Below are 22,987 nucleotides of genomic sequence, written 5' to 3'. Positions count from 1 at the left end.
GAATTTTCTGATTTTGCATATTTGAAATTGACAAATGTATAATAATTAGCTGTATAAATATTGAAAAAACTCTGAGAATTGAAAGTTTTCAGATAGATATTGTAGTCTTTGACTGCATATATAATACATCTAGAATTGAAGAATAATAATAATAATCACTGAAAAGTAGTAGAAAAATCCTGAGAACTTTCATCAGTTCTCAGATAGATGTCATAGTCTCTGACTGCATACATGATACATCTATAATTGAAGAATAATACTAATTGGCAGAAAGTGGCAGTAGTTCGGATTGGGTTAGTTCGCAGTTGAGTGGCTGAGTTTACTGAGCCAACGTCATCTGGCGCTTTCTCAAACCTTCCTCCAATGCCTCATCCACCACTCTTTATCGTGGTGTTCTGAACCAACACAGCGCATATCCGCTCCTGATACCGTCTCTCCATTATTATATCTTGGTTTACTCAAGATGGGCGCGCTTCTGTCGCTGCCCTTGATGGCAGTGCCTAGCGTTGGCACTGTGAGCCTGGCTTGTCCCCCAAAGCTACAGACAATGGCATCGCTAACACACTGAATTCATTAGTTAATAACATTCTGCGCCTCGTGTTGCGGAGCAGCTACCTGCTCAGCGATATGCAGTGCCTGTGGGAAGTTCCAGAGCAGGTATGTTCCATATTCCGCTTTTCTTCCACCAGTTTAAATCCGCTAACCTCCGAACAGCATGGCCACGAGAATCGCCTATGCCGTCATACTCTTGTTTAATTCGATATTATCCTGGATAATGTTGACACGATGGGCGCTAAGCAAACTGGAACATCTCACATTCGACTTTTTACCGATCAGTTGCGAAGGAGAAAAGTGCTATGGATGGGTAGCGGTACATCGAATCAACTTCGCACTTGGGCTGTTTCATATCATTCTGGCACTTCTCTTGCTCGGAGTCCGTTCTTCGAAGGACGGTAGGGCTGGCCTTCAAAATGGCTTCTGGGGCCCGAAAATTATCGTGTGGTTACTTTTGGTGGCCATGTCGTTTTTCATCCCCGAGGGGTTCTTTTTCGTTTGGGGAAGCTACATATCCTTTATCGGTGCAATTTTGTTCCTGCTACTAGGTCTTATCCTTCTCGTCGATCTAGCCCATACCTGGGCCGAGATCTGCCTGCAAAAGATCGAAGAGCTCGACTCTCAAATGTGGCGTGTCTTATTGATCGGTTCGACACTGGGCATGTATCTTGCGTCCATTGCCATGACTGTGGTCATGTACATATTCTTCGCTCACTCCGGATGTGCCATGAACCAAGCTGCCATCACAGTGAGTTCGAGCCTTTCTAACAAGTGAACATAACATACTAATATGAATGCACAGATCAATCTTATCGTCTTCCTGATTATCTCCGTGGTCTCGGTTCAGCCTGCAGTTCAGGCTTCCAACCCTCGAGCAGGATTGGCACAGGCTGCAATGGTTACAGTTTATTGCACGTATTTGATGTTGTCTGCCGTGTCAATGGAACCTGACGACCGCCAGTGCAACCCCCTGGTCCGCGCTCGCGGCACCCGAACAGCTTCTATCGTGATCGGTGCCATAGTTACAATGTTGACCATTGCATACACTACTACTCGCGCTGCTACGCAAGGTATCGCTCTAGGTTCGAACGGGGCACATAACTACTCACGCCTGGGTCAAGATGAGATGGAACATGGGCTTGTAACTCAACAACCTGGGCTGAGCCGCAGAGAAATGCGTGCGGAGGCTCTCCGCGCTGCTGTTGAGAGCGGGAGCTTGCCAGCAAGTGCTCTCGACGAAAGTGATGATGAGTCAGACGACGACCGGTCAAACAGGGACGATGAACGTCACTCCACGCAGTATAACTATACCCTGTTCCACGTTATCTTTTTCCTAGCAACCACGTGGGTCTCAACCTTGCTCACGCAAAATTTGGATCCGGAGGCGAAGGACAATTTGGCTCCTGTCGGTAGGACATATTGGGCTACTTGGGTGAAGATCATCAGTGCTATGGTGTGCTACGCGATTTACCTATGGACTTTGATTGCTCCGGTTTTGCTACCTGATCGATTCGACACTACGTAAAAAGCACGAAATACCACGGTTGGCGACACATTCTTCTCTAATTCTTGTTGGCGTTCGTTGCATTTGGGCCTGTTTTTTTAAATTTGGAATAGTACCCTTTAACCTAGTTAGTTTGCGCTCAAGAAACCGTAGATACACCACTCTTTATTAGTCTTTAGTCAAATGCATTATCTTTACAGGTGGACCTATATCCGTCCACTCATCAATCTGCGTCGCTACATCCGAAAGGCGGTTTTTGGGCAGAAACGGCGGATGACGTCAGCATCGCTGGGTCGTGTTCGGCCACTGATTTACGCGCCCACCAACGCGTCTGCGTAGAATGAACTCCTGCATAGAACCACCACCATGGGATGAATATGGCCACCATCAAGGCCATCGAAGCTCGTTCGGTACTAACTCCTTACCTAGAACCTTTTAAAGGACTGCGCAACGCTAACTGTTAAGTGACAGGTCCACCAAATCCAATCTGGTCAAGTGATTGTCGACCTTTGCTCCGTCGTGAAGGAGCTGGTGGAGAACAGTCTGGATGCTGGAGCGACATCTCTAGGTATTGTGATATGTTTCAGGTTTAAAATTAGAGAATCTGACTGACTGTTTGCGCTGCCGCATAGATATCCGATTCAAGAACAACGGGCTGGATTTAATCGAGGTGCAAGACAATGGAAAGGGAATATCCCCAGACGACTATGAGACAGTTGGTAGGGTCCCTACATACGACACACAAATTCAACGGCTGCGTTTAGTAAGCTTTTCTACTAACTCTTCACTCTGTGTTATAGCTTTAAAGCACTACACCTCAAAGCTGTCGAAATTCGATGATTTATCCTCCCTCCAAACCTTCGGATTCCGTGGCGAAGCCTTGTCTTCCCTCTGCGCCCTCTCCAACTTCCATATTATTACCGCCCAAGCACACCAAACTCCCAAAGCCTCGAGGTTGGAATTTGAGACTTCTGGAAGGCTTAAAAGCAAACAGGTGGTGGCAGGCCAAAAGGGAACAATTACATCAGTCGAGAACCTTTTCACCAAACTTCCCGTGCGACGACTGGAGTTGCAGAAGAATATCAAAAGAGAATATGGCAAGGTACTGGGCTTGTTGCATGCCTATGCGTGCGTCAGCACTGGTGTTCGATTTAATGTCAAAAACCAAATGCCTAAAGGGAAGAGTGTCCTTGTTTTTGCAACTCAATCCAACGCCACGACAAAGGAAAATATATCCAACATATATGGAGCTAAAACGCTCCTCTCTTTGACGCCTCTTGACCTCGAGTTGGAATTTCAGCCGAGTGGAACGGGAAGATGTTTAATCGGGGGTGGTTCTAATGAAGGAAACAAAATACTCGTGCAAGGCCATATTTCGAAACCGGTTTTCGGGGAGGGCAGGCAGACCCCCGACCGCCAGATGTTTTTCGTCAATTCCCGCCCATGCGCTCTACCGCAAATTGCAAAGGCATTCAATGAGGTTTATAAATCTTTTAACATCTCTCAGTCCCCATTCATCTTTGCCGACTTTAAAATGGATACGAATTCTTACGACGTTAATGTGTCACCTGATAAACGCACCATTTTGCTCCATGATGCCGGCGCGCTAATAGAGTCATTGAAGACGTCTTTGACTGAGTTATTTGAACGTCAAGATCAGACAGTCCCGCATTGTCAGGCTTCTCGGAAACAATCTATGCTGCAGTATCCTCAGAGCACAAATATCCCTTCCAGTCTTGGCTCTGAGAAACCTGCAAAATCAAGCGAGCCGAGACAATCTGAGGATCTTGGGCAAGTTGATGGAAGTGACGAGGAAGATGAGCAAAGAACGATGAGAACTTTCGTACAACGCTTTGCCGGTCGTAGTAACGCTTCAGACGAGATTCCTGAAACCCAGCAGAATGTGGAGGTCGGGGTGTTGCCTCTGTCTGCAGAACAATACTCAACCGCCAACGAGAGTGTTCCGCAACCGAGAAATATATCTCCCGGGGCTAACGAAATCTTATCTTCCCAATCTCAATCGTGTGATAATGAAAAGAGCACGACGGCATCCCCTTCCACCCAGCTTTCAGATAAGTCTGCGGAAAATTGGGCTAACTCAGGCTTTACTCGTGCATCCTCGCTTCTACGACAAGAACCGCTGCATTCAGTACAAACCTGCTCCCCGCAACATTCCCCCAATGTGATCCAGAACGCTTTCGATCGAATGCGCCCAAGTAGACCACCTGTCGAACTCGCAACTATTACGGTAGGAAAACGAACTGTCACGTCCACTATAGGTAGAGAACAGTTCAAGCGGAAATTGGGTGCAACGAGTTTGGGAGGTTCAGCCCCTCGACCCAAACGACGAATTCACGTTTCAACTAGCAAGAGCAAACTAGGGCAAGGTTTACGATTGTTTGCGGCACCAGACACCAAAGTGGATGACGATCTGGAAAGCATCAGTGGCGAAGATGAACAAGCCGCTGTGGAGACTGCATCAGAAGTCGAGTCTCTGTCTGATCACCATGCTGAAGAATTTGATGAAATGCACCCCGAACGGGAAAGCGAGCTCGAGTATGAAGAGGACGCCGGAAAACACGGAGAAGGCGAGATGGAAGAAACAGGGCCCACGGAGCCACATGATGAAGCCGAAGCCTCCGACTCCGACACGAGCTATGTGGACGAACAAGAGGAAAAGGCTAGGGAAGAAGCGAGAGTTGCAGAGTTGATACAAGCAGCGGAAGAGAAGGCGGCAATTCCTTCAGACGATACTATCCATAGAGTCAACAGAATATCGAAACGGTCCATTGGTAGAACATCCACAGTCGATCTGGTAGGATGTATAGATGGGTCATTGGCCAGGATCGAGGCTCATATGAAGTTGCTTCAAGAGGGACTGCAGAATATCAACAACATCAGTTCTACCACGAGTGAGGGAGAGATTACTCAGGAACCAGGAGAACTAGAGTCAGCAGAAACACAACTATCCCTCTCGGTCTCCAAAGAAGACTTCGCCAAAATGCGCATTATCGGTCAATTCAACCTGGGATTTATCATTGCAACACGACCACGCGGGGACTCAAACAACCCATCAACCCTCCCAGGCCACAAACATGACGAAGTATTTATAATTGACCAACATGCATCGGATGAAAAGTACAACTTCGAACGTCTCCAGGCCGAGACAGTTGTGCAAAACCAACGACTCGTTAAGCCAAAGACCCTCGAACTAACGGCTGTTGAAGAGGAAATCATAATAGACAATCTTCCAGCCCTGGAAAAGAACGGCTTTGTTGTAGAAGTGGACAGGAGTGGCAACGAGCCCATCGGACGCCGATGCAAACTTACCAGCCTACCACTCAGCAAGGAAGTGGTCTTTAACACAGGAGATCTTGAGGAGTTAATCGTTCTACTTGGTGAAGCGCCGCAAATACAAACGCAATCTGCACCATCTCCCACCTCCGGTTCCGATGTCTTTGCTGGCAAATATATTCCTCGTCCAAGTAAAGTTCGCAAGATGTTCGCGATGAGAGCGTGCCGTTCTAGTATTATGATTGGGAAGACGCTTACAACCAAGCAAATGGACCGGGTTGTGAGACATATGGGGATGATTGATAGGCCATGGAATTGCCCCCATGGGCGTCCGACCATGAGACATCTTATGAGTTTGGGGGATTGGAGCGTATGGGATGAATGGGAGTCTGCGACACAGTTAGCATTAGAGAATTGCGGCGATGTGCACGCAAGTACCGGATTAGATGTTTGGAAGCGATTCCTAAGTGACTTAGACGAGGATTAAACCCGGGTTTGCGGTGTTTTATTAGGGAGACCGCCTTTTTTTTTTTTTTTTTTTTTTTTGGATGTTAAATAGATTTCTTTTTTGGGATAACTACAAAAGTTTTTGGAATCCGATCATACTTTAAGGACGATCATGTTTACTTGACTATTCATTCTATTGAATACAGTAACCGAAGGGAAATGAAACGGGGGTCCAAATAGCTCAATACAACAGGAGACTCGTAACCTCACATATAGCCAGAAACACGCAAATCCTCCGGCCCTGCAGGTCAAACATTGAAAACCATAGATAACGGGAGAAAATAAACAATCCAAGCTCCCTTCCTCCCCTCCTCCCCTCCAATCCTTAAAACCATCTCCTCAACTTACTCTCGGGCTTCCGATTCATTCTCCCATTCCTCTCATCCTCCTCCTCCGCCAAACGCAGCGTCTCCTCCGCAATCAGTAGATCGCGCTCAATAAGCTCTGCCCAATTCTGCAAGTCCCCCACCTCATTTAGCCCCTTTCTACCCATATCAGCCAGCTTTTCCAACTCCTTTGACTGCTTCGCGAGATCTTGGGTTGTCTTTTTCAGTTTCTCCTCTTGCTTCTTGAGGGCGTCGTCATTGTCATGAAGGGCCTGCGCGCGCTGGCGCAGGTCGGTGTCCAAATTTGTTCCGACGGATGTTAGAGAGGCGGTAAAAGCGGCCTTGGCTTCGGTTGTTTCCTGCGTATGGGCGGTGCTCGACGGCGTGGATGGGGCGGTGGTGGCCATGGGTGTGTACATTGAGATGCTACCTCATACAGATGAGGATGGATGCTGGTTTATTGATGTTCCGGCTGCAGGGTTTGATAGAACATGCAGGTATTTGCGGACGATGTATGCACAGTGGAGCTCGTTAAAACTTCGTGTATCTGGAGATGCTGGAGATGAGTTGAGGCGGGCCTTGAGCGTGTTGCTCAAGTATGATGCATAGAAAATAAATCCAAAATTCTCTGAGCAAGTCAACGATATGGCGAGCGTCCATTACCCCACCATGCCGGTCACGCGCTATCCAGGTAGCTGCATCTAATAAGCTTTCCATGCCATCTTCCATGCATCGAGAGGGAGCTGGGTTTGTTCTGGTATATATAGTGTATGGCCATGCTCTCGATAACACATCTGAAACCTCCTAATAAGTCGAAACTGCATCTCAAATCTCATCGGACCCGTAAATCCTGGAATTCAGCTACCTTAGCGGCTCAAATGCTATCCGCTGGCCCTTTTTGCATAGGGATCTATGAATCTGCTGCCCAACACCCTTAGGGCAATGGAGCTCGTAATAGGTCGAGTCGACGGGAACTACTGCAAGAATGCGTTGTCATTCTCAGCAGTTCCAACTGTAACACTCTTGGATGGCTCGCGGCGAGAATTGCTCACTGTGTCGTTCTTTAGTTCGGATATTCGTCAGTCTGAAATTATCGCGATACCTTATCACGGCCGCACTGAGTCCAGCAGGTTGACCGTTTCTTAAGCACATTCCATTACGATAATTGTACTCCGTAGTAAATTCCACGTGATCGAGGTTCTATTTTTGGAAATTATAACGTCCCAACAACCACAGGCGCTTTTATTGTTCTCAACCAATGCATAACTATTGGCCAATTGTTGGAGAAAAAGAAAAAGAAAAGAAAAAAAGAAAAAAGGGAAAAAGAGGGGGGGGGGGGGAATTTGCGAAAATCCAATATTCTAGCACTTCTATCATGAGTCTATTTAATATTGAAATACGATCTGGTTCTGAAGTCTCACAACTTCCCCTTGACTCCAACGACCTGCTCCGCTGAGGCATGAAGTGCCGTTACCTCAGCCAGCAAAATTCCTTCTGGTACATCTTCTCCCTCTTCGTTTTCCAGCTCCAATGCCCATGTAACTATCCCCGCCCTCGGGCTTCGCACTTCGAGTTCCATTTTCATTTGTTTCACGAACGCGATCACTGTGTTCTCCTGGATTTCGTCCCCTTCTTCCACGAGCATCTCGGTCAGCTTTCCGCTCATCGGAAGAGTGATATGAGAAGAATTGTTCAGATCTCCTCGTCGGTGAGTTGATGATAGGGAACTTGACGAAGCAGATGTGCTGGACAAAGTCACTCGATATGGAGTAGTTGTTGCGGCTTGAGTCGCAGTCGCCGGAGTTGTGTATTCGATTTCTGCACTTAGAGAAGTTGGGAATTCGTTGCGAAGAAGTTTACTAAGCAGAAGGTGATGAGGCGTTTGGGAAGCGGATCCCCGTTTGGAGTTCAATGGCGTCAACTCAACGGACCAAGCATCTCCTTTGCGGAAGAGGACGCTGGACGATCCAAGCGATAGAGTTTGAGGGGTAGAAGAGGCAGGCGGCAGGCCTGATTGGTTCGATTTGGAGCTTGAAAGTTGCTTTCCATATTGGACAATTTCTTCCAGATGTTTCTCCAGCCATTGAGTATCGATTTGCCATTGCTGGAATTCGTGATTTGCGAGGATTCCTTTCAGGACATCGATGTTGCTCTTAACCCCTGATATTCTTGTATCGTCCAGTACTCTGCGCGCCTTTCGAAGTACAGAATCCCAACTGGTGGAGGTGACTATTATTTTGGCCATCATGTTATCGAAGTCGGAGCCAATTACTACTGGCGATGACCCCGAGATATTAGTATCCACCCTGACGCCATTGCCTCCTGGGACATGGAATTCAGTGATTTTTCCGATGCTCAACGCGAAATTCGCGCCTGGGTCCTCAGCACATAATCTCAACTGGATTGAATATGCAGTGGGTGGTTGTTCCGGATTTTTCCTATCACCCAGCCCCATATCTCGCAATGGCACACCTTGGGCTAGCAGCAGCTGTGTCTGGACAAGATCCACCGACGAAATGCATTCCGTGATTGTATGCTCGACTTGAAGGCGGGGGTTGATTTCTAGAAAGTAGAACTCTGATAGTTCCCCGCTGACCAAGAACTCGAAAGTTCCCAGCGACAAGTACTTAATCTACGTTCCGAGTCAGCTATTGTATCTGACATCAGTAGCTAAGAAGGCGACTTACCTCACTCGCAATCCGTAATGCTGCCTCGATAACCCTCCTAATCAAGCCTCTATCTTTCATCATAGCGGGCGCACACTCCACAATCTTCTGAAACCTCCTCTGCACACTACAATCTCTTTCCCAGAGATGCCTAACCTGCCCAGTACCATCTCCAATAATCTGAACCTCAACATGATGAAACCCTCCCACGGCAGCCTTTTCCACGAACACCTTTTTGGACGGAGATTCCCCAGTCGCCCGATCAAGAGCAGACTGCAGCTCATCCGGTCCCTTTACAAATCGGATCCCCCGTCCACCTCCGCCATCCACAGCCTTCACCATGACAGGATATCCAACCTCAGCCGCGAAACGGCTTATCAAGTTAATATCGTTCGTTGGCGTTTTCATTGCCTTCAAAATCGGCACACCACATGCCTCAGCCAACTCCTTGGCTTGTAGCTTATCTCCTGTCCTTGCCAATACTTCCCAACCGGGGCCAATGACTTTGGCCCCCGCTTCCTCCCATATGCGCTGGGCAAATTCTGCGCTTTCGCTTAGGAACCCATACCCCGGGTGGATTGTGTCTATGGAGTTCTCCCGTACTAACTGCACCAGCAAGGCAATATCCATGTAAGACGCTGGAGATGGTAACGCTAAGACATGGTGCGGTGCTCCCACGTCACAATGCGAGCGGTCATCTGCTGTGTAAAGTGCAAAAGTCTCGATGGACAATTCACGGGCCGCCTGGAGGATGCGAACTGCGATCTCTCCTCTAATAAAGGCGGCAAAAAAGAAGATAATGGTGTTAGCGTTCTTCCATCTCTTTTCCTTATGATCTCAGCCTTGAATTTCGTAGTTCCCACGTACCTATTCGCAACCAATAGCCGCTTAATGGGCCGCGCTGGCGGAGGAGTCATGATTACTACTTGAGGACTTGGCCACGGGAATGTACTTATACAATATGCGCTGCCATTCAGGAATCAGGGGGTGGAAAAAAGAAAAAAAAAAAAAAAAAAAAAAAAAAAAAAACATAAACCCTCTATTTTTGCCGACTGAGCCTCAGTAGCAATCGCACACAGAAAAAAGAAGCACAAAAGGAATTCATTTAAAATAAGCCGGAATAAACAACTGCCCCCTTGCTCCCGAAAGGATTTTTAACTTAAATAATATATTCCTCCATGTCTTCACCCCTTGACTGGCCTGTTCCCAGCTCGGGTGGGTTCGATGTTGCGGGGAACGATCGGTTTTGCCGCAGTCGTAGAACGGCCGAGGTTCGGCCCATCAAACCATCTACACAACACATCAACCAGTTGTTAAACTCCACACGTACAACAACAACTGGTTGAATGCGTCTATATAGATGTGTGGTTTCTCGTAAAAGATTAAGGGAAATCATCGTTGTCACCGTTCTGTTTGAAGCTGGTCGTCTATACGCAAGTCGATCCTACGTGGGCAGCTTCACGTGTAGCAGTTTTTCGGCTTGCCGTGTAACCTATTTCGGCAATTGCGGATTGTATAGCCGGAAAAGCAGCCGATATAGGTTCGGGCACAGGAGCTACATTTTGAAGCATGAGGATGGGAAATTCCTGGGGTTGGAATCCGGCTATCTGTTTGCTAAAACCGATTCGCTCTCGGTAATGTCGGAAAGTAAATATTACTATTTACCCAGCACATCCTGCCTACAGTACAATTCGGAGTGGAAGAATTGATTGTAAAGTCGATCAAGACAACTACTGATATTCCATTCCAGAGGAAAGAAGAAGCTACGAAGCCATTATGGGAGGCAACGGACCCCCAAACGGCAGCTCCACCGTGCCAGATGCCTCAAACTCGAAAAACCAAGCTACAAACCGACTCAATCAGCTCTCCTCACAAATCTCAGGAAGCAACCCGAAGAGCAAAAAAACTAAAAAATCAGCGTCCGCCCTTCCAGCAGACTACTCCGATGTACTCGGCCAAATCGAAACCATACGCACCTTGGCTGCGAATCCGGACTTACAAAATAGAGGCTACATCAGACAGAAACAGGCTGGAAAGCTATGGGTCCGCGAACGCATAGACCAGCTACTTGACCCAGGGACGTTTCGCGAAATAGGGTCCGTCAGCGGCAGGGTGAAATGGCAGCAAACAGGCCCACTGACAGAGAAACCCGTGGCATTTACGGCCACCAACAATCTGCAGGGCCTAGGCAAGTTGCGAGGCCGGACCATCGTGTTCACTGCGGATGATTTCACCATTCGTGGAGGACACGCGGACGGCGCGATAGCGGAGAAAACCATGTATGCGGAAAAAATGGCCGTTGCGATGAAATTGCCCATTATTAAATTGGTGGATGGGAGTTCGGGGGGTGGGAGTGTGACGACGATCAGAAAGGAGGGATGGTCGTACATACCGCATGTCAGCTCGTTTCATCCGATGGTTGAGCAACTTAACTCAGGTGTGCCGAATTTAGGTGCAGTCGTTGGACCGGCGGTGAGTTTCCCTTTCCCTCTGAAATTTGGGCGTTTGGGTATTTTTCTGAACTGTTTTTCTGCGAGTAGATCGGACTGGGCGCTGCAAGAGTCGTTTCCTGCCATTTTTCAGTTATGGCAGCGGACATAGGTGCTCTCTTCAACGCCGGCCCGAAGATCGTTGAAGGCGCCACTTTCGAGGAAGGTCTCGATTTCCAGGACCTGGGCGGTTCGATGATGCATTGCACAAACGGCACGATAGACAATCTTGCCGCAAACGAAGCAGAATGCTTCGAGCAACTCAGGACTGTTCTCGGATATTTGCCCAATTGCGGTACCGAAGCACCACCTGTGGTTCCGTGCAGTGACCCGGAGGGCAGAGAAGATATTTGGCTTCGAACAATCATCCCAAGAAAGCAAACGAGAATGTACAACCCCCGAACCATCATAAATTCTGTGGTAGATCAAGGATCATGGTTCGAAATCGGGGCGCTATGGGGGACGACTGCTATCACTGGTCTTGCTAGACTGGGAGGTAGACCCGTGGGGCTTATCTCCTCGAATTGCGAAGTAAACAGTGGCGCTTTAGATGCGGCCGGAAGCCAAAAGTTGACCAGATTTTTGAAGCTGTGTGACGTGATGAACCTCCCACTTCTTCAATTCGTTGACGTCCGTAAGTACTATCAAACAGACAATTCCTCCTTCAACCAAAAGTGACGAGCGCTTTACTGACAATATTTGCAGCCGGATACGCCATTGGGACTGTAGCAGAAAGAAGTGCGACCATGCGCTGGGGTGTAGAGCTTGGCAAGACCTACTTTTCCACCACAATGCCAATTTTCAACGTTATCACAAGGAGAGTATATGGTGTGGCTGGCGGTATTATGGTTGGGTGTCGAGATCCCGCAATGCAATGTGCCTGGCCATCCGGGCAATGGGGATCACTACCATTAGATGGCGGCATCGAAGTTGGTCACCGTCATGAACTGCGAGAGGCAGAGAAGGTCGGGAAAAAGGCAGAGCGATACAAGGAGCTGGAAGAAGAATATCTTCGACTCATGAATCCAGTCAGAACGGCGAATGCATTTGGGGTGGAAGAAATTGTCGATCCCAAAGACACGCGCTCGATATGCTGTGCCTGGGCTGGGCGCGTGTATGATGTCATCATCCCTCAGCGGTTATTAGACAGGGCAAATGGAAAGATTCAGCCGAACTTCTTTTAAGTCTCTTGTCATGGCTAGATATTCTTTTCTTTTCTTTTCTTTTCTTTTTTAATTTCTCATCATCTCGAGATAGAAAAATAGATCTGATATGTTATTCGACTTTTCCCACACCCTGTAAAGTTAGATATACATCCGTTCCCCATCCCCACAGACTCTGCACTGCAATACTGCCACCGAAGTATTCTGCATATGCTCTGCTTAAGGGTAACCCGTAGCCAAGGCCAGCTATGCTACTGGTGTTGGCTCCGCTACCGGAGAGGGCATTCAGGGCGTCAATGTTTCCATTATCTCCACCTGGAAGATCGTCTTCTTTATAAGTGGTAAAATTGTAGGACCAGATATTAGAAAGAAGATCAGGATGTACTCCGCCTCCACGATCACGGATGCGGATCGTGATACTTTGAGTGGAGGAGTAAAGCGGCGCAAGCAGCTCATTTCTATCAGGTAATTCCCCAATGTCCTTGCCAATACGGAAATCCACTTCAGCATCTGAAGGCTTCTCACTACTTAGGGAATGCTCCTGTGTATGGCGATCTGGTACATCTGGAGCAGCAGCTATAGTGACCTCTACCGGCTCACGTTCATTGCCCGATTCCACAACTGCCCGAAACGCATTCTTCAATAATTCCGTGATGATATATTCCACGTGAACGGGGATATGTGCAAAAGTGATATCTGGTTCTCCATCAATCACAAGGCGCGGTCGAACGCCATATTTTAGCTCACATATTTCTGCAACAAATTCTTCGCACGTTCGAATAAGCTGTGCGGGGCGTAGTGCGGTATCGATTACTCCGATATAGTTTGGTGGTGTAGTCCATCCCTGCTTCGTGCCATCCACTGGTGGCTGCGAAGCCATATGCAACGCAAGATGCTGTTGGGCTATCAATCGGGTACCGATTCGGGCTCGTAAATGCTCTTCGAGAAATTTAGTGACTTCGGCGGGGCTGATATACTTCCTACATTCCAGAAATCCTCGTGCCAGTACGGGAATAGTATTTGTATGGGTTTGAACAAGATCAGCCATGACGTCGGTAAACTGTATCTCCTCCTCCATGCTTGTAATTCGCCGCTGCTGGTACGGAAGGAGGGTTGAAAGAGAGTGCAAATAATTGTTATAAATTTTGGAAATATGCGGATTCGACACGACGATAAACGGAAGATTTCTCAGTGCTTGAATTCGGTAGGCTAGACGAGTAGGAAGTAAAGAGAGAGTAAAGTTCGCTGATGCGAGGAGCGCTTCTTGTGATAGCGGCGGGCGTCCATGTCTTGAATGATGCGATTGTCAGTTTGTCATGATGAACCACTATGTGCAATTCTGGAAAATGATATACATGTCATTCTTTTGCTTACTTGAGGAGGTCTGTGAGCGTCAAAGGCCGCCGGGGACTCGACGCAAGCCTCGTTACCTCATCTTTGGCAACATCTGAAACTGAAGGCGGATAGGACCAGCTATGGGCAGAGAGGGCAGATAGACTCCTCGCCTGGAGCTGAGGGAACGCCCAGCAATTCAACTGCCCTAGAAAACGAGTGCTTAGAATGGGTGCCATAATGACTCTCCATACTCAAACTACTAAAATGCCCAAGACAATGTTGATGGGAGAAAGGGATCGGGGAAGACGATGACGAGAATGGATAAACGCCAGATTAGTCATCCCTGGGCTAACGGGGGTCACGTTACCCAGTCAGTCCTCTTCTTTTCAATGCCGAATCGGCAACAATAACAAAGTTTATTTACAGCTTCAGCGAACAAGGACAAAACTCGCAGCACCAATGGCCATGTACCGAAATCGAAGGAACCACGATATTTCTCAAGCGTCTTATCCCATCATTCAAAGGATTACCGACTATATCCATCACTGACACAACGTCAATTTCCGCGAGGCATTGGAAATATGCCCCCGCGACGTCGCAAACTCCCTTTCCGCCTACGACTCCTACGACTCTACTACCGTATCATCCATTTCAGATCGCCTCTTAAGCTACGAGCGAGCATTGTCAGGTTAAGACATGACCATCCCCGGCCGTGGCTCTGTCTTTTGCAACTTTTCAACCCCTTTCCTACATGGTTATATCCAGTCTCCGACCCCGTTCCCTCCAAGCAGATGTTGGGAAATGTCTCCTTAATGATGGCCCGAAGAAACCATATTGTTACATTCCGCAACATTCCAGTTTGGCGTTCACGAGATACCCCTTTGCGTTCTTTATATCGTCTTTATGAATCTATGGCTTCGGGAGAGTATGCCCCCATGGGCCAGGAGACAGAGTACTTTTGGTACCAGAATCGGAGTCGGTGGGATTTGCATATAATTGAGGACCCCAAGGACCCCGATCCTATTCGCTATGCCATTCTAGCATGCCTCGCCGAAGAGCTAGTAAATGCTTTTAATTGGAGATTGGGCTTGGGCATGCGACGAGACCATAAACATGTTTTGCGGGAAGCTGATGAGGACCCCTATCCGGCTTATGCGCCTGTAATTGGGCCGTCTTGGACGAAAGATGTCCCTCCTATTTCCCGGGAGGATTTATGTGCCCTTCCCCAGGGGTTTGTGAACAGTGAGGGGAAATTAGTCCTTGAGGAGAACGGGAAGAACGAAGTTTTCGCGCGGCGAAACATTGTCACGAATGTGGGCTGGTTGTATACGATTTAGAAAAATAATAGTCACAGGGTTTAATATATCCTATTCTTTTTTTTTTTTTTTCTTCCCAACAAAGAACGCTACGATTGGTATAACTCAAGGATTAAACACTGATATCGGATCTATACGCCACCACCAATTTCGCCAAACGGAAGCCTACCGGGAAGAAGTTTCCTCCAGCTCAAGCGAATATATTCCCACGATACTTTCTCCAGAACGCTGCAGCCACCTGCTCCATCGTTTCTCTCGTCGGAATAATATCAAACGAATTAGAATTCAAGGTGCGAATATGCTCTTTGTCGAGCAGCTCGCCTTTCCTATCCTTCATATACTTCAGCAATGCCAAAGCGTCACTCATATCCAACTCCGCCTTCCGACCCCTGTCACCGGTGTGTATCCTCCTGATCTTCCGCTCCAACACCCATTCGACCGGCGCAGCAAGGACGGTGAGGTTTTCGCCTTTGAATAGGACAATGTTTTGCCGCTCGGCTTGCTCGAACAGCTGTTGTCTCGTCCTCCCAGCCACGAACAAGGCCATGTCCTCGTTTATCCATTCCTCATTGTAATTCAGAGCGGTCGAGACTTCGAAAATGGCCTCTTGGATGGGCTTTTTGATTTCCTCATCAGCTGCCCACTGGGGGTCGGCGATGTAGTCCAAGTCTGTCGTAGCCGTGCGGTTTTTGAGGTATGTGATGGCAAAATAGCCGCCGGCTGCTATTATTTTTATCGGAGCGAAAGCGACGATGAATGCATTCTTTCCCAGCTCTGTATCAAGGGCGCTAAGACCTGTTTAATATCCATTTTAAGACATTGGCCAACTATTTATTAGTAAGCTGATAGATTAACTAGTTAACTTAACTATAGTTAAGTTATTTTATTTTTCTCTTTTATTATTAATCATCTGATAACTATAAATCATCCTCTCATTTTTTTCGCGACAACGAGAGAGAGTGCATGCATACCTTTTTGAAAATCCGCAGCATCTAAGAAAACCTTCTTCTCCGTCATGATTGCGCAGTGTAGCCGTCAACGTTGAGAGAAAGAAAGGAAACATACATCATGTCCGACGGCGCAGATGTATGCCCTTTGAACCTCTGTACCCCCAGGTTTGCGAAAGAGGAATCAATCAGTAACTTTGGGTAGCGGCGGGAGGAAAATTGAAAACCACAGCGTCGAGAGGGCGAGAGGGGTAAGTAAATAATAAAAGAGAAAGAAGGAGAGAAAGGAAGAAAAGAAGAAAAGAAGAAAAGAAGAAAAGAAGAAACAGGGTTGAAGCGCCTTGCAGCAGACAGACACCAGAATTTGCCGCTTATTTATTATTTACTCGAACTTCTCGGGAGTTCTAGATTTGTGCCAAAACCCTAAGTTAATAATAAATGCCAAAATAATTTGAGAGCAATCTCCAGATCAAAAAAAAAATATATCTTAAATAATATATTTGACATATTATTTTCAACGCCCGAAACACACCACACCACGGATCACCAAACACAATTGTCATTCATTCTTTCGTTCCTTTGAGTACATCTTTTATTTACAACTAATTATCTGCGAAGTTTTATTTTCTTTCCACAACTAACACCAGGACTCCGCCAGAGCGTGCTATTCATCATCAACGTGCGAAACACATTGTGAAGTGATCCAGCTGTTCCCGCTTCACCTCAGATGTGATTGAAAAAAAATTCATGGTATCATGCTAATGGACTACATTATGATCTGGAATGAGAGATGTTGAACCCGACAGCCACTTATTAAGTGAGCTAGCTACTCTGGACATGGATGGGATGGGCTTTGTTTTTTTTTTCCCTTATATTTATTTAGCTAGCTACCAGAGCTGCAAGCGAACATCTAAACTAATGTAGTCTACCTTATCACTGGGGTTTTGTTTGCTGCGTCGTCCCGCCATTAAATAATAATAATATCTCCTCTTGGTGTGGAAAAGACAGCCAAACTCAACCCTTGCGAAGATCATGCCAAGAACATAACGTTATGGTTTGACGTTTTGGCGGGGGTTGGACCTCGTATTCAGCAAGACTACGGAGTATATATATATATATGTATGTATATGACTCACCCAAGCGCCAATATCAGTCAGTCATGGATATATCGATTCCTGACTGCTAATTACTGAAATAAGCTAGGTTACATGCGTTAAACTTCATTCTCGCCAAAGTTGTGCGAAATAAATTTCCTATCGTTCTGCAGTTTGCTTTCTTCAGGCTTGAATCAACAGAGAGGAGGAGTGCGCGCGCCCCTGGAAGCCCTAGCTATATAGATAATGACCCCAAAAAGACAACGCCGTAAGACCAATGATCCTGCGGTTCCGGATATTTCAGATGACGCTACGGAGCGGAAACGGGTTCTAAACGTGCTTGCACAGCGCCGTTACAGTGAGCAAAACATCACATATGAAGGGCCTCCCATGTCAGACAGAACAAACAAGGTTCTAATAATTCAACTTCTCAGGGAAACGGAAGAGGGAACATCTAGCTGCATTGGAAGCTAAGCTACAGAACAAAGACGGGAAGGAGCATGCATCAACTCCTGACCGCCTTCTTTCAACTGAAAGTGGCCCTGAAAACCAGTCAGGATACGACATATTACCACCATTAGAGGAACAGGTGAACTGTACGGCGAACATTCCCCCCGCGTCACCGGGGACGATACACCGAGTTCAGGAAGCGCTCCTGGACACGTTTAACGCCGTTGATGCTTCCAATGCTGAATCAAGCTTTTTCGACCACCCTGAAATTCCAGATTTCTTTCCAGAATTATTGATGAACAACAACTCGTCATCGTCTCCCTCTTCCTCCGCTTCCTCTTCTGCTTCGTCCTCCTCAATGGTACCAGTGTCGTCGTCTCCTTCATGTTTCGAAACTCTCTTCTCACTTGCACCGCCCTCTCCTGAACTGGAAGCTCTCTCCTATCAATTCCTCCAAAACATCAGCGAACAAGACCTCGCGCCAAACGACCTCTCTTCAACTCTCCAGTCCCACCAAACAACCACCTTCACCTTCCCAGACGACCACATCATCGAAATCCCAACCTTATCCCTTCTCCGCGGCGTCCTCACCATTGCCGAACGGCTACAGCTCAAGGATCTCATCTGGGCCATGGACGCCGTCAGTCCATTCTACACAGGCCCAGCGGGACTCAAATCCCCCTCCCACGCCCGTTCCCCTTCGTCATCATCATCATCATCTTCTTCTTCTTCTTCTTCTTGTTCCTCTACCAGAGCAGTATTAGAAGGTTTACCCGCCCACCTCCAACCAACCCCAACCCAGCGCCTAATCCCCCACCATCCAATCCTCGACCTCTTCCCATGGCCCACCACCCGCGACAAGCTCATCCAGGTCTTCAGCATGCCTGCAGACCTGCGCCCGGCTTCCGCATCGCACCCCATGGCCATGATGAATCTAGTGTACGATATCGAGGACCCGGCTGAGGGGATGCGGGTGAGCGGTGGGAACCCCTTTGACCTCGATGTGTGGGAAGTCGGGCAGATAGTGTTTGAGCGGTGGTGGTGGGCGTTTGAGACTCGAGTGATTGAGCTGAGTAATCGCTGGAGGCGGAGTCGGGGACAGCAGGGGTTGGTGATGGGGCCGTGTTTTTGATGGGGCTAACTATATATCCGTGGGGCGTCTTTAACCATACATATATTTGTATGCATGTGCACGATATGCTATTATCTCTGCCGGCTGTGGTATTATTATCATCCTACTTGTTGTATAGCTCCGTGTGATGAAGCAAGTAGTTTGCGCGCGAAAAACTCCGTTTTGATCAGATTGATACTGTGACCACTTATTAGGCCGTTTGTTAACATTTCAGGTCACCGCCACCGCAACAATACTGGCCACGAGTGGTAAGTTTGGTCGAGTTCACGGTTGGCTATGTTTTGGCGCTCTTCGTCGTCGGGTTTCCTCATTGAATTTGTCACTGGGCGTGAACTATTATTGTATCTGATAACAGTTTGAGGGATTGCAGTGGTATATGGTATGCATCACTGAGGATCTGTGATGCACATGGGTTGAAAAGATGGGGATGCCCTGGTTGATGAGAGTAGTTTTTGGAGAAAATGAAGATTGTACAAAAGATTGTATAGTCAGGAGCTATTATGCTACAGTATCCAGATATTTAGTAATTACCTGATTGAATCAAGCTTGTAAGAGGAATCCTGATACTCTTTCACTCACACTGAGCATGCAGATGCTGATTATAGAAGATTTGATTTGAGAGACAGTTTTGTGAGATTTTGAAGATAGTAGCAAGTATGGAGGTTATCTGAAAGTTTTCTGCAAGTTATCTGAATCTGGAGATTAGGAGGCAGGTTCAAAGTTGATTGCAGTGAGAATATACAGAGTAGAATAGATACACACTATCTACAGTGGCAGATGATAGTTCAAAATATCCTCAGTAGCTGCGCGCCGAGGCAGGCAGGTAGGGGGAATCAAATAGTTAGTTAACTATAAGTTATCAGCGGCAATGGACTGCGATGTGGTTCTCAAAACCTCAGTACCTATCTGAAAGGAGAGTCGAATTACATACCTAGCTCACTTCCTCCAGGGGAATATGATGTATCATGTTTACGCACGTGTTTCTATGCACAATTTTTTGAAGGATTAACCTAGTTAAGCTATTCGTGTAGGTACATATGTACATGTACATGTACATGTACACAGAGGAGTGAGGATATGGCTCTCTTATCCTGATACAACGGCATGCCGATCACCTGGGTGGTTCCGCTGTATCAAACAAGGGGTGAGTCGAAGTGGTGAAACCGCCGTGCCTGCGCCTCCCATCGAAGTATAAATCGGATCGGAGGAGTCGTTGAATCCAGCCATGTTTGATTCTGTTTCATCACATCCTGTTCTACATTACTGCTACGCTACGCGGTTTGACCCAATATTTAATTGCGAATCCAGATGTTCAAGGGACGTGGAAGTTGAAACGGATCTATAACTAGTGGTTCGATCGCTGCCAAACTTTCCCGCGCACCCTCTGAAGAGCCGGGCAAGGCTAGGTACTGTCAAATAGAAAAAATGTGCTGCTCGGAGGACAGTGGAGAACTAACTGAACAAGGGCTAGGGATATATGGAGTGGCCTTCCCACTCCGCATGTTAGACCGGGTCTGTCAAGAACGAGCATGGGACTTGGAGACACATCTATTACTATATACCAGTGCTGAGACGGGACAGCACTGTTGCCCTCATCGTTTCCACTACCACAGCGGGAGATGAGAGGGGGGTGGAGGTGCACGGCTGGGGTATTCTCCAGTTTAACTACCTACCGGCACATTTACTTTGTTTCATTTGTCGAGTCGGGGGGGGGACATGGTTCTGATATCCAATGCCGCCATCTTTAGAGATGCTCTCTTTCTATAAAGAAGAGGCCCCCAAAAAACCCCTCTCTCCCTCCGCCAGTAAACTAACTACCAAGCAAAAAAAGCATCAATTAACTCATTTGTCTCCAAACTATCGAAGTACCCTCACATAAACCAAAAAAAAAAAAAAAAAAAAAAAAAAAAAACCAATCGCCAACAATGCGCTTCCTTGCCCTTGCGCTCCTCTCCCTCTCCGCCAGCCTCGCCGTCGCGCAAAGCTCCTGCACAGTATACTACCAGACGGGAACATGTATTTCGACCAAAGAATGTGCGTCCGCTAACAAAACCTCGACGCCCAACTTTTGCCCCAACGACCCCGCACACATCCAATGCTGCACGGAGCCGCCGCACCCAGAGATTCCCGGGCGCAATTGCGAGCCGCATGTCGTCAGGGCTGGCGAGACGATTCTTGCCGCGAATGAAGGGGCTGTTCATGTCGTTTGGTGCTATGCTGATAAAGCGGGGGAGCATGGGAAGGGGTTAGCTTTGGATCTTATGGTTGGGGTAACTATGTCGTTCCAAATCTGCTTGCTTTTGATTTTCGTTCGCTCCCCGTTTTCTTTTTTTTTTTTTTTTTTTTTGTTTTTTTTTGGGGCGATCTTTATCACCTCGCCTGATTTTTTCTACCCCATATCTATCGCTCCGTTTCAAAGCCGTTCCTGCTGACAAAAAAGAAAAATAGTCATACAACCCCAAAGGTCAAGTCGTTGCCGAATGGGTGATGAATAACCACAAGAGTCTGAACGTCATGTATGTCATCTGGGGTCAGAAGATCTGGAATCCCAGCAACGGCGAGGCTCCTACGGCCTGGGAAAACTGGAGAGATATGGAAGACAGAGGCTCCGTTACAGCTAATCACTGGTATGTACTCCGTAACTATAGTAACTAGTAGTTATCTTTTCTTCTCGGCTTCCGATTTTCTCCTCTCTCGGTTTTCTTTTTTTCTTCTTTTTCACGTTGCTGCTCGTCATATTCATCGGCTAATAATATATCGAGAAGGGATCACCCGCATGTCAGTTTCAACGCGGCCTAGGTTGAAAGGAGGGGAGATGGGGCGGTTGCGTTGCTATTGGCGGTGGGAATGTGGCGGGTCCCCTTTGTTTGCTCTTCGTTCGTTGTGATGTAATAATGACGAAAATGTGTAACTAACTATTCTATATATTTACGCGATAGTCAGGGTCGATTCCCCTCTTCTTGTGTCACTTATCTAAGCAAATGCCCTCGTGATTCCTCGGCGCTTTTTGCCTTCTCACTTCCAAGGGCAACTTGTCACTTGTTCCGTCCTGCGTCTATCCGCTGATATTACGCAACCATACATATACCCGGCGAGGAACAACCCTCGATATCAATTTTGGGAGATGAAGTCGAGTTGGGGGGAGAGAGGGGGGGGATCTAGTTAGTTAAATAAAAAAAGATTTTAGGGGTAACTAGAGAGATGCATTGAGAAAAGATGCGAGCAACAATGCAATGCAAGGTGGTGAGAATTAGCAAGGTTAATGTTACCGTACGTATATTACATGTAACTACAGTAGTTACATACAATCAAAAGAGAGAGGGAGGAGGTTTGGGAGGAGGCCGTCCGTTATCCATCTCCCCGAAATCAATTTTCATGCCCTTATACCAAACCATACCGTAGTTACATACTAGATAGATACATATAACTTACATATATCCATTTCTTTTCTTCTCTCAACGATCGGATCATTGAAACGCACACACACACATATATATAATAATTGAATCTATCAATCTACCAAACATATTTTAAAAATTAATTAAGTCGTCAGGCTATGGCAGATAGTTACATGCACATCATCAACCAGGCCAACCCCCCCCCCTTTTCCCCCCCCATCAGTCCATACCCATATATCGCCTAGGCGGACGGGGGGCCACGATGCACGCACGCCTATACGCACATTCTGAGAAAGCCCTGCATAATGTTCTGTGCCAACTCCCATGTAACCACGGAGTACTGTACAGTAATTAGTAATAATATATATCCCATATTCCGTCCCCCCCCCCTCCCCCCCCGGCCCCTAAATAATATTCCATTTGCTGCAAGGTAATTTACCTCAGCTCAGCCAAGCTCTACCCCGCAGCTGGATATAACTGTTAGTTATTATTATAGGTGACTTTTCCGTGGCTACTGGCTACTGGCTACTGGCTACTGGATATTGCCGGAAAGCAGAATCTTGGGGGTGGTTGACTTGCAGGCGCTGGGCCGGGGGGCGGGGGTGGTTTTTGGGGGGGGGGGGGGGGGGGGGGGGGGGGGAAAGTGCACTTCAAAAGCACGACATGTCAGATTCAGAAGCATGAAAGTGAAAACAAAAAGAGCAAAACCCCACAAACCCACCGAAACAACGCGGGATTGCTGTTTGGGGAATGAGATGACATTACATGTCTAAGAGAGTGGATGCAGTAGTCAAGAAAGTGCATTCGTCAA

At 47.3% G+C, this 22,987-nt stretch overlaps 10 protein-coding genes across 10 annotated transcripts; 6 read left to right on the top strand and 4 right to left on the bottom strand.

The window, feature by feature from the left end:
• Nucleotides 1-263: 263 nt before the first annotated feature.
• BDBG_03266 (serine incorporator) lies at nt 264-2,385 on the top strand. The gene is made up of 4 exons (XM_002626056.2): nt 264-514; nt 578-657; nt 715-1,303; nt 1,358-2,385. Exons 1-4 carry the CDS (start codon nt 464-466, stop codon nt 2,078-2,080), a joined length of 1,443 nt encoding a protein of 480 aa, XP_002626102.1. The 5' UTR covers nt 264-463; the 3' UTR covers nt 2,081-2,385.
• Nucleotides 2,386-2,400: 15 nt separating this feature from the next.
• Nucleotides 2,401-5,890, top strand: BDBG_03265 (DNA mismatch repair protein PMS2). The gene is made up of 4 exons (XM_002626055.2): nt 2,401-2,469; nt 2,531-2,627; nt 2,692-2,778; nt 2,860-5,890. The coding sequence occupies exons 1-4, from the start codon at nt 2,431-2,433 to the stop codon at nt 5,838-5,840; spliced, it is 3,204 nt and encodes a 1,067-aa protein (XP_002626101.2). The 5' UTR covers nt 2,401-2,430; the 3' UTR covers nt 5,841-5,890.
• A 5-nt stretch (nt 5,891-5,895) lies between these two features.
• Nucleotides 5,896-7,328, bottom strand: BDBG_03264 (uncharacterized protein). The gene has a single exon (XM_031721173.1). It carries the CDS (start codon nt 6,603-6,605, stop codon nt 6,186-6,188), a length of 420 nt encoding a protein of 139 aa, XP_031577625.1. The 5' UTR covers nt 6,606-7,328; the 3' UTR covers nt 5,896-6,185.
• Nucleotides 7,329-7,338: 10 nt separating this feature from the next.
• BDBG_03263 (carboxylase:pyruvate/acetyl-CoA/propionyl-CoA) lies at nt 7,339-9,837 on the bottom strand. The gene is made up of 3 exons (XM_002626053.2): nt 9,720-9,837; nt 8,874-9,624; nt 7,339-8,818 (listed from the first exon to the last, which is right to left on the bottom strand). The coding sequence occupies exons 1-3, from the start codon at nt 9,767-9,769 to the stop codon at nt 7,604-7,606; spliced, it is 2,016 nt and encodes a 671-aa protein (XP_002626099.1). The 5' UTR covers nt 9,770-9,837; the 3' UTR covers nt 7,339-7,603.
• BDBG_03262 (propionyl-CoA carboxylase beta chain) lies at nt 7,487-12,624 on the top strand. The gene is made up of 3 exons (XM_002626052.2): nt 7,487-11,324; nt 11,393-11,975; nt 12,047-12,624. The coding sequence occupies exons 1-3, from the start codon at nt 10,629-10,631 to the stop codon at nt 12,523-12,525; spliced, it is 1,758 nt and encodes a 585-aa protein (XP_002626098.1). The 5' UTR covers nt 7,487-10,628; the 3' UTR covers nt 12,526-12,624.
• Nucleotides 9,842-14,122, bottom strand: BDBG_03261 (mitochondrial pyruvate dehydrogenase kinase). The gene is made up of 2 exons (XM_002626051.2): nt 13,879-14,122; nt 9,842-13,793 (listed from the first exon to the last, which is right to left on the bottom strand). Exons 1-2 carry the CDS (start codon nt 14,073-14,075, stop codon nt 12,617-12,619), a joined length of 1,374 nt encoding a protein of 457 aa, XP_002626097.1. The 5' UTR covers nt 14,076-14,122; the 3' UTR covers nt 9,842-12,616.
• A 25-nt stretch (nt 14,123-14,147) lies between these two features.
• On the top strand, nt 14,148-15,176 carry BDBG_03260 (uncharacterized protein; the record flags this gene model as incomplete). The annotated part of the gene is made up of 2 exons (XM_002626050.2): nt 14,148-14,209; nt 14,294-15,176. The coding sequence occupies 2 exons, from the start codon at nt 14,148-14,150 to the stop codon at nt 15,174-15,176; spliced, it is 945 nt and encodes a 314-aa protein (XP_002626096.2).
• BDBG_03259 (uncharacterized protein) lies at nt 15,075-16,450 on the bottom strand. The gene is made up of 2 exons (XM_002626049.2): nt 16,127-16,450; nt 15,075-15,950 (listed from the first exon to the last, which is right to left on the bottom strand). Exons 1-2 carry the CDS (start codon nt 16,170-16,172, stop codon nt 15,346-15,348), a joined length of 651 nt encoding a protein of 216 aa, XP_002626095.1. The 5' UTR covers nt 16,173-16,450; the 3' UTR covers nt 15,075-15,345.
• A 152-nt stretch (nt 16,451-16,602) lies between these two features.
• BDBG_03258 (uncharacterized protein) lies at nt 16,603-18,778 on the top strand (the record flags this gene model as incomplete). Its single annotated transcript, XM_002626048.2, has 2 exons — nt 16,603-17,554; nt 17,631-18,778. The coding sequence occupies exons 1-2, from the start codon at nt 17,443-17,445 to the stop codon at nt 18,776-18,778; spliced, it is 1,260 nt and encodes a 419-aa protein (XP_002626094.1). The 5' UTR covers nt 16,603-17,442.
• Nucleotides 18,779-19,963: 1,185 nt separating this feature from the next.
• Nucleotides 19,964-21,931, top strand: BDBG_03257 (uncharacterized protein). Its single transcript, XM_002626047.2, has 4 exons — nt 19,964-20,184; nt 20,244-21,048; nt 21,227-21,405; nt 21,544-21,931. Exons 2-4 carry the CDS (start codon nt 20,704-20,706, stop codon nt 21,575-21,577), a joined length of 558 nt encoding a protein of 185 aa, XP_002626093.1. The 5' UTR covers nt 19,964-20,184; nt 20,244-20,703; the 3' UTR covers nt 21,578-21,931.
• Nucleotides 21,932-22,987: the final 1,056 nt, after the last annotated feature.

The sequence above is a fragment of the Blastomyces gilchristii genome, assembly GCF_000003855.2.
Source record: "Blastomyces gilchristii SLH14081 genomic scaffold supercont1.5, whole genome shotgun sequence".
Lineage (NCBI taxonomy): Eukaryota > Fungi > Ascomycota > Eurotiomycetes > Onygenales > Ajellomycetaceae > Blastomyces > Blastomyces gilchristii.
The sequence above is the reverse complement of the archived record's forward strand: the minus strand, read 5'-3'. Positions and strand labels throughout refer to the sequence as shown.